The following is a 10308-nucleotide window of genomic DNA, read 5'->3' as shown; positions in this document are numbered from 1 at the left end:
AGTGTGTGGGGGTTGGTGGAGTATGTGTTGTTGTGGGGGTTGGTGGAGTATGTGTTGTTGTGGGGGTTGGTGGAGTATGTGTTGTTGTGGGGGTTGGTGGAGTATGTGTTGTAGTGTGTGGGGGTTGGTGGAGTATGTGTTGTTGTGGGGGTTGGTGGAGTATGTGTTGTTGTGGGGGTTGGTGGAGTATGTGTTGTAGTGTGTGGGGGTTGGTGGAGTATGTGTTGTTGTGGGGGTTGGTGGAGTATGTGTTGTAGTGTGTGGGGTTGGTGGAGTATGTGTTGTTGTGGGGGTTGGTGGAGTATCTGTTGTAGTGTGTGGGGGCTGGTGGAGTATGTGTTGTAGTGTGTGGGGGCTGGTGGAGTATCTGTTGTAATGTGTGGGGGCTGGTGGAGTATATGTTGTTGTGGGGGTTGGTGGAGTATGTGTTGTAGTGTGTGGGGGCTGGTGGAGTATGTGTTGTAGTGGGGGCTGGTGGAGTATGTGTTGTTGTGGGGGTTGGTGGAGTATATGTTGTTGTGGGGGTTGGTGGAGTATGTGTTGTAGTGGGGGTTGGTGAAGTATGTGTTGTTGTGGGGGTTGGTGGAGTATGTGTTGTAGTGTGTGGGGGCTGGTGGAGTATGTGTTGTAGTGGGGGTTGGTGGAGTATGTGTTGTAGTGTGTGGGGGCTGGTGGAGTATGTGTTGTAGTGGGGGTTGGTGGAGTATATGTTGTTTTGGGGGTTGGTGGAGTATGTGTTGTAGTGTGTGGGGGCTGGTGGAGTATGTGTTGTAGCGTGTGGGGCTGCTGGAGTATGTGTTGTAGTGTGTGGGGACTGGTGGAGTATGTGTTGTAGTGTAGGTTGGTGGAGTTTGTGGGGGTTGGTGGAGTATGTGTTGTAGTGTGTGGGGGCTGGTGTAGTATGTGTTGTAGTGTGTGGGGGCTGGTGGAGTATGTGTTGTAGTGTGTGGGGGCTGGTGGAGTATGTGTTGTGGTGTGTGGGGTTGGTGGAGTATGTGTTGTAGTGTGTGGGGGTTGGTGGAGTATGTAATGTGTGTTTGTGGGGGCTGGTGGAGTATGTGTTGTAGTGTGTGGGGGTTGGTGGAGTATGTGTTTAGTGTCTGGGGGTTGGTGGAGTATGTGTTGTAGTGTGTGGGGGCTGGTGGAGTATGTGTTGTAGTGTCTGGGGGTTGGTGGAGTATGTGTTGTAGTGTGTGGGGACTGGTGGAATATGTTGTAGTGTGTGGGGACTGGTGGAGTATGTGTTGTAGTGTCTGGGGGCTGGTGGAGTATGTAATGTGTGTTTGTGGGGGCTGGTGGAGTATGTAGTGTGTGTTTGTGGGGGTTGGTGGAGTATGTAGTGTGTGTTTTTGGGGGTTGGTGGAGTATGTGTTGTAGTGTGTGGGGGTTGGTGGAGTATGTGTTGTAGTGTGTGTTTGTGGGGGCTGGTGGATTATGTGTTGTAGCGTGTTTGTGGGGGTTGGTGAAGTATGTGTTGTAGCGTATGGTTGTGGGGGTTGGTGGAGTATATGTTGTAGCGTGTTTGTGGGGGTCGGTGGCGTATGTGGGATTGGTGGAGTATGTGTTGTAGTGTGTGTTGAAGTGGTTAAATGTGGTTTAAGGTGAATGTTTTGTACAAAAAAATTCACATTTGTACCAATTGCGAATTTGTTTTGTCAAATTTCGAAACAAAATAACACGAAAAAGTAGATCTAGTAGTAGTAAATACAAAACATTTACACAAACAACACTGTTTCGTCGGGGATGTTAAACAACCCCGAAGATTCCTCTGTACCCTGAACCATTCCAATCAGAGAAAAACTACAAATCATTAGTCTACGGTACAGTTCGCGATGTTGGTCTTGGATGACTCATCCAATATTTTACAGACTGAAAATTAAATTAATGAAGACCATATCGATGTTGGTGATGTTTAACTGGTCATTTCTCCACGCTGACGTAGCCCATCTGCCTATACAAAAATACACTCAATCATGCGCGTTAAAATAATTCGAGATGTGAAAATGCCCACACTGAAGAGCACCATGATTGAACGAAGGCGTCAGGAGAAAGTTCTTGTAGTTACAGCAAGTTGACTCCCCACTCGAAACACAGCAGGCAGTCTGTAGGCGGCAATGGACTGACGTGGAAGCTTCTAGAACATTTCGGAGATATTGAACGTTTGTCAGGATTTTTGGAATTTATAGTGTCATTCAAATACATCTTTAATAAATATGGAATTAATAATGTCATTGTACTACTGATGTATTTTTATTTCTTCAAGTATCGCTGCCAAAGGACATGCCATTATACAATAATATCCGCATTTGTTTATGATTTCATGGTTTTATTTATACACTAATAGTATTAAATAACTATAAAGAAAAGCGAGGCTCGATTATATAATTTTATTGATGATATTCAATGTGACTCGCGTTTTGTTTTATAGTTGTTTAACAGTGGACTTTTATTATATAAAGAAACCTTTTTATTCTAATTTTTTAAAATAATACAAGTTAATAAAATAAAATTGCATGATTAGCAATACATGTGTGCCAAGTGTGTGTGTGCGTGTGTGTGTAATAGCGCAAAAAGACGTGTATGTAGCATCCAGTTATGTCAAATTTCATGTCACATTGCATTGTCATCGGGTTTTCGCCTTTGATTTAAGTGTGAAACAAATTGATTCGGTAGAAGTGGTTTAAATTTTGTTAACAAGTTTCGACCCATGACGAATACAAAATCATTATCGAGTTCAATAAAAGCTTGTAAAAAATTAAAGAAACACACATTCTTCTCCAGTAACAGAATTCTTTTTCTTCTCTTTTAATTCTAGTGTTGGAAGGGATCCCCTTCCAACACAATCAAATCTTACGTTCCAACTTGTTGGGCGATAAAGGCCGTTGACTCCGATTTCAGCCTGATTTTTTCTTTTTGGATTTGCTTCCATGGCCTTTGCCCAACCAAGAACAAACTACAAGGCAGCAGTTGTTGGATTTTAGAGTTGTCTCTCCTAGAAGAGTTACTGTCCCCAGTTATCCTCGAGCCTCATCTGACGGGAGGGGGGGGGGGGAGGACTTACTAAAACGCCGTACCTGAGACAATGTATTTTGTCTAGTAGGCCTAAATCCATGGCAATAAGTAACACTGTACACAGAGGCGTAGCGACCCTTCCCTGGGACAAACTTTCAATTTTCGATTTGCATCCCTCCCCCCCCTCAAACTTTTGATTTGCACCCCCACCCCCCTCGAACTTTCGATTTGCACCTCTTAAAAGACTATTTAACACTCGAATTAATCACTTAATTAAGTGGAATTATAATTTTTCTCTATATAATTTGCTATTTTTTGCCTTGGTGTCACCCCCCTAAATGGTGTCACCCAGTGCGGTCCGCACCCCCCCCCCCCCCGCGCTACGCCTCTGACTGTACAGAACCTTTTTTTTTAAATTTTGATGACATCACTTGGATCTAACAACTATATCTGATTAAGCTTCCAAAACAACCAGTTATTTTTTTTTTAATATTTTGATAAAATCTAAAAATAAAAATCTTCTCCCAGACCAACCTGAACGGAAATGAACACATCGCAGAACTCGACGTCCCAGCCGCACGTCTTGCGATGGCCCCTGATCTACCCCCAGCCTCAGATACTCGACTTCAACTGCCACCAGGTCAATATCCTCCAGTCCGGGATGCCGCAGCTCATTTTTAAAAATCTAGGAGTCTACCTCAAAGATGTGGCGAAGAAAAGCACCTCCGTTCTGAAAACATTGGAACCCAGCCCGGCTGAGACCGAGCAGGCGGCGTCAACACTCGAGGAACAGGCGAGGAGCCCTTGCGGAGAATGTCCGGAAAGTGAGGCGGTGCCGGTTCCAGAGCTGTGCCAGAGTGTGCGCAGCACAGGGAATACCGCGCGGTTATGTAAACCGGGGGTAGGTAAATAATAAGGTCGCCAGTTATCTATTCCGGGGTAGGTAAATATTGAGGTCACGACAGTTATCTATTCCAGGGGGTAGGTAAATATTAAGGTCGCCAGTTATCTATTCCAGGGGTAGGTAAATATTGAGGTCGCCAGTTATCTATTCCAGGGGTAGGTAAATATTGAGGTCGCCAGTTATCTATTCCAGGGGTAGGTAAATATTGAGGTCGCCAGTTATCTATTCCGGGGTAGGTAAATATTGAGGTCGCCAGTTATCTATTCCGGGGTAGGTAAATATTGAGGTCGCCAGTTATCTATTCCGGGGTAGGTAAATATTGAGGTCACAACAGTTATGTATTCCGGGGGTAGGTAAATATTGAGGTCATCACAGTTATGTATTCCTGGGGTAGGTAAATATTGAGGTCATCACAGTTATGTATTCCAGGGGGTAGATAAATATTGAGGTCACAACAGTTATGTATTCCAGGGGGTAGATAAATATTGAGGTCACCACAGTTATGTATTCCGGGGGTAGGTAAATATTGAGGTCATCACAATTATGTATTCCGGGGGTAGGTGAATATTGAGGTCACCACAGTTATGTATTCCGGGAGTAGGTAAATATTGAGGTCACAACAGTTATGTATTCCGGGGGTAGGTAAATATTAAGGTCACAACAGTTATGTATTCCGGGGGTAGGTAAATATTAAGGTCACAACAGTTATGTATTCCGGGGGTAGGTAAATATTAAGGTCACAACAGTTATGTATTCCAGGGGGTAGATAAATATTGAGGTCACAACAGTTATGTATTCCAGGGGGTAGATAAATATTGAGGTCACCACAGTTATGTATTCCGGGGGTAGGTAAATATTGAGGTCATCACAATTATGTATTCCGGGGGTAGGTGAATATTGAGGTCACCACAGTTATGTATTCCGGGAGTAGGTAAATATTGAGGTCACAACAGTTATGTATTCCGGGGGTAGGTAAATATTAAGGTCACAACAGTTATGTATTCCGGGGGTAGGTAAATATTAAGGTCACAACAGTTATGTATTCCAGGGGGTAGATAAATATTGAGGTCACAACAGTTATGTATTCCAGGGGGTAGATAAATATTGAGGTCACCACAGTTATGTATTCCGGGGGTAGGTAAATATTGAGGTCATCACAATTATGTATTCCGGGGGTAGGTGAATATTGAGGTCACCACAGTTATGTATTCCGGGAGTATGTAAATATTGAGGTCAGCACAGTTATGTATTCCTTGGGTAGGTAAATATTGAGGTCACCACAGTTATTTATTCAGGGGGTAGGTAATATTGAGGTCACCACAGTTATGTATTCCAGGGGTAGGTAAATATTGAGGTCACCACAGTTATGTATTCCGGGGGTAGGTAAATATTGAGGTCATCACAGTTATGTATTCCGGGAGTATGTAAATATTGAGGTCAGCACAGTTATGTATTCCTTGGGTAGGTAAATATTGAGGTCACCACAGTTATTTATTCAGGGGGTAGGTAATATTGAGGTCACCACAGTTATGTATTCCAGGGGTAGGTAAATATTGAGGTCACCACAGTTATGTATTCCGGGAGTAGGTAAATATTGAGGTCATCACAGGTTATGTATTCCGGGAGTAGGTAAATATTGAGGTCACCACAGTTATGTATTCCGGGGGTAGGTAAATATTGAGGTCACCACAGTTATGTATTCCGGGAGTAGGTAAATATTGAGGTCATCACAGGTTATGTATTCCGGGGGTAGGTAAATATTGAGGTCACCACAGTTATGTATTCCGGGGGTAGGTAAATATTGAGGTCATCACAGTTATGTATTCCGGGAGTATGTAAATATTGAGGTCAGCACAGTTATGTATTCCTTGGGTAGGTAAATATTGAGGTCACCACAGTTATTTATTCAGGGGGTAGGTAATATTGAGGTCACCACAGTTATGTATTCCAGGGGTAGGTAAATATTGAGGTCACCACAGTTATGTATTCCGGGAGTAGGTAAATATTGAGGTCATCACAGGTTATGTATTCCGGGAGTAGGTAAATATTGAGGTCATCACAGTTATGTATTCCGGGGGTAGGTAAATATTGAGGTCACCACAGTTATGTATTCCGGGAGTAGGTAAATATTGAGGTCATCACAGGTTATGTATTCCGGGGGTAGGTAAATATTGAGGTCACCACAGTTATGTATTCCAGGGATAAGTAAATATTGAGGTCACGACAGTTATGTATTCCTTGGGTAGGTAAATATTGAGGTCATCACAGGTTATGTATTCCGGGGGTAGGTAAATATTGAGGTCACCACAGTTGTGTATTCTAGGGGTAGGTAAATATTGAGGTCACAACAGTTTTATGACTTAAACTTTGCACATTTTTTTTTCTATCACAGTTGAGTAAATTTCTCGCCATTTTTCTATCACAGTTGAGTGAATTTCTCGCCATTTTTCTATCGCAGTTGAGTAAATTTCTCGCCATTTTTCTATCGCAGTTGAGTAAATTTCTTGCCATTTTTCTATCGCAGTTGAGTAAATTTCTCGCCATTTTTCTATCACAGTTGAGTAAATTTCTCGCCATTTTTCTATCGCAGTTGAGTAAATTTCTCGCCATTTTTCTATCACAGTTGAGTAAATTTCTCGCCATTTTTCTATCACAGTTGAGTAAATTTCTCGCCATTTTTCTATCACAGTTGAGTAAATTTCTCGCCATTTTTCTATCGCAGTTGAGTAAATTTCTCGCCATTTTTCTATCACAGTTGAGTAAATTTCTCGCCATGCCGAACTGGGAAAGAAAAGAGCACATCCGGTCACGTGAGTTATCATACACACTTTCCAGGGTGTGGGGGGGGGGGGGGGGGTTGTTGGGTGATTATAATTTAACTTTGCCGTCTTGGTATCAGAGGCGTAGCGAGGGGGGGGGGGCATATGTCCCCGGGCGCCGACCTTAGGGGGGCGCCAAATTGAAAGTTTGAGGGGGGGGGGGGGGGTGCAAATGAAAAGTTCGAAGGGTGTGCAAATCGAAAGTTTGTCCCCGGGCGCCAGGTAGCGTCGCTACGCCTCTGCTTGGTATACAATCTTGGAAAAGATAATTCGTCATTGAAGCAGAAGCAGCCGGAATGTAGTGGGCCTAACACAAGAGAGGTGTGTAGCCTTCATGTGCCCAGAGTTTCTTCCAGGCATCTCTTCGGGGGGGGGGGGGGGGGGGGGGGGCAGTCGATTAGTTGACGTACTTGAGGGAAAATCTATTTCATAATCAAATTGAAGCTGAGGTTTAATTAGTTTAAATTTTGGAGTAGATTTCGTAGATTGACACGTAATTATACGAACTTGTGGGTCGGTCTAATCTAGTGAGAAGTGAATGTCGTAGATGACACAAAAATGTCGTGGTAGCCACAAGAGTGTCGTGGTAGCCACAAGTGTCATGTCATGTGGCACAATTTCTAGATCTAGAGCTGAATTGAAGCAGCGTTTTAACAAAAAAAAAAGCCCATTGATTCCACAATTCTAATATTGTTTCATCCACAGTCATGATTTTTAAAATGCTCTTGACGGTTCTGTGCCAACTCTTATTTAGCGTTTCGCTTACCGCTATCTTCAGATTTGGGTAACATTTTCTAAAAACAGCCATATATAAATAAATAAATAAATAAATAAATATATATATATATATATATATATATATATATATATATATATATATATATATATATATATATATATATATATATATATATATATATATATATATAAAATACTATAATGCAAACTAAACTTTGAATGACACAAGAAAGTGATGTCGCCAATTATTGTAACTATATGAGAAAGCTGTTATTTTCAGTTTTATATATGGGGGTGGGGGAGGGGGGAGGATGCTGAAATAGCCGGGTTGTGAGCGTCAATGGTCAGGTCAAATAAAGTTTGGTTTTGGATTTATGTTGGGATTAGGTTAAGGTTTGGGATTCAGGTGAAATCCAGTATTAATTTAGAGTTGGGGTCAAGTTTAGGTTAACGTTCAGCCTGGGTGTCAACATACTTCCTTATTCTTACATTTTCACATACATTTTTTATTTAATCTCCAGTTTGGAAGAGTGGATGCACATGTTTGACGGAAATGCTTCCCCTTTAAGATGGTCACCCCTGTCAGTCGGTGAAGGCGTTTTGTATTTTGTTCAATAGTTGACTTTGTTTTTGTTCAATGGATAATTTTTTTGTTCAATAGTTTATAAATTGATCGATATCTGATAATTTGTTCGATAGCTGAATATCATCTCCACGTAGGGTCTGTGTGCACAGGTCGCTTATACATGACGTAATGCCTTTTCTTCAACCCACCCTCACTAATGTCACACAAAGTCAAACAACGACACATAGCGTCACACAGTGTCACATAGCGTCACATAGCGTCACACAGTGTCACATAGCGTCACACAGTGTCACATAGCGTCACACAGTGTCACATAGCGTCACACATTGTCACATAGCGTCACATAGCGTCACACAGTGTCACATATAGCCGGATGGCTGCGACAGATTTCCAACCTCATATACCAAGACAAAACGAAAATCAACATGTTATAAATTAGTTTTAAGATATACAGAACATATGCCTCGCTTCATATCTTACTCATATCTTACCCCGTAGCACCCTCCTCTGTGACACCCACGCAGAGGCGTAGCGAGGGGGGGGGGGCACATGTCCCCGGGCGCCGACCTTAGGGGGCGTTAAAATGGGTTGGAAAAAACAAATCGAAAGGGGGTGGGGGTGAAAATGGAAAGTCTGAGGGGGGGGGGGTGCAAATCGAAAGTTTGTCCGCGGGCGCCGGAAAGGGTCGCTACTCTTCTGCCCCCTGCCTTCGTGTGGCACGTCACAACATCCGAGACCCCTCCCACCAGGTGCATGACGTCATAACTGATAGAGATCCCAGAACTAATATTAATAGATATAAACGTTTTGTTGAAATAATTCCAGGCTTATGTACGGGACTGCTGCAGATATAAACGTTTTGTTGAAATAATTCCAGGCTTATGTACGGGACTGCTGCTATAGCCATGGGTTACTTCCCTTTGGAGATACTTCGCAAACATTGGGTCGACGCTGCTCTCTTTATTCTAGTGGTGAGTGGTTTCATTCTGGTTGGCTAAATTGTTTCTACTTGGGTTGCTTGTATATGAAGCAGGGCACTACCGCCCAGAGGCGTAGCGAGGGGGGGGGGGGGCGGGGGGTGCGGACCGCACCGGGTGACACCTCGCTACGCCACTGCTGCCGCCAGTCTTATTTTTCTTCGTTCTTGATGTCTCCATATTGGAATCTCATACCACTAGACCAACACTGCAATTAACTGAACAGTCGTCTCTAACTCAACAAAAATCTAGACACCGTCTGTTTGTATAATGTGTATATTAATTTGATAAAACAACACATTTTCTTAAAGTGAAATTTGCAAAAATTAAAATATTACATGGAGATGCCGAGGGTTGAACTCGGGGCCTCTCACATGCGAAGCAAGCGCTCTACCACTGAGCTACATCCCCATTGAATCCTATATGAGCTACTCCATTGTTTAATACTTTAACCTACACCTTTTAGATATCCGATTTCCAGGCACCTTATGACGTCACAATTAAAAAAAAACCACCAGATTTTGGCTCCTTCCCTACTCGCATATCGTCACAAAAGTCAGACTCCCGACCTCAATTAAAATAATGTTGCACAATTTAGAGCCTCTCCCCCTTAGTATTTATATATATAGGGGATATAACCAAGCTATGATTATTTTTCCGAAGATTCTAATTCAGTAGTGTCCCTTCGTAAATAAATCTCTATACAACGCATTATTGATACTGATTTCATAACATTCAGTTAAAATCCCTAACCCCCCCCCCCCCCATAAGAAAACCAGGCAGGGGGGGGGGGGACAAAATGGGTTGGAAAAATAAATTGAAAGGTGGAGGGTGTGCAAATCAAAATCTTGAGTGAGGGGGTGCAAATCGAAAAGATTGTCCTCGGGCGCCGGGAAGGGTCGCTACGCCTCTGTACGGTGTACAGCCAAAACTCCGATGGAAAAATAAAAAGACCAAAAGGCAGGCATGGCTGATGGGTTGATGACGTGGATAGGGGGTCATCCAATATATGACGTCACGCTTTATTTGACGATTTTACCTCGCCCCTCCGTCACAAAAAAAACCAGCCACCCCCCCCCCCCCCCCGCCCCTAAAAAGGACCGCTCACCTCAGCCTACAACCCCCTCAAAATTACAGCTGAATTTTTCTTAAAATACCGTGTATTTCCAAAACCTTGTCTGAACTCTGTCAACATAGAGTATTTTAATCAATTCCTGTTACAATTTATTAAAACAGTTTCCTAAAACGCGAAATAACTATAAAAATTCGTTT

The 10308-nt window shown here is 42.8% G+C and overlaps 1 protein-coding gene and 1 non-coding gene across 2 annotated transcripts; one reads left to right on the top strand and one right to left on the bottom strand.

The window, feature by feature from the left end:
- Positions 1-2049: 2049 nt before the first annotated feature.
- Positions 2050-9030, top strand: LOC131928727 (uncharacterized; the record flags this gene model as incomplete). The annotated part of the gene is made up of 6 exons (XM_059284818.1): positions 2050-2159; positions 3541-3913; positions 6672-6726; positions 7441-7519; positions 7995-8054; positions 8937-9030. Coding segments are annotated over exons 2-6 (645 nt in total), but the record flags the coding sequence as incomplete, so codon positions are not given.
- A 345-nt stretch (positions 9031-9375) lies between these two features.
- Positions 9376-9447, bottom strand: Trnaa-cgc (transfer RNA alanine (anticodon CGC)). Its single transcript has one exon. It is a non-coding gene; the product is annotated as a tRNA-Ala (tRNA).
- Positions 9448-10308: the final 861 nt, after the last annotated feature.

The sequence above is a fragment of the Physella acuta genome, unplaced genomic scaffold, assembly GCF_028476545.2.
Source record: "Physella acuta isolate Inbredline_101_S28 unplaced genomic scaffold, ASM2847654v3 ptg001535l, whole genome shotgun sequence".
Lineage (NCBI taxonomy): Eukaryota > Metazoa > Mollusca > Gastropoda > Physidae > Physella > Physella acuta.
Note: the sequence above shows the minus strand (reverse complement) of the source record. Positions and strands in the feature narration are given on the sequence as shown.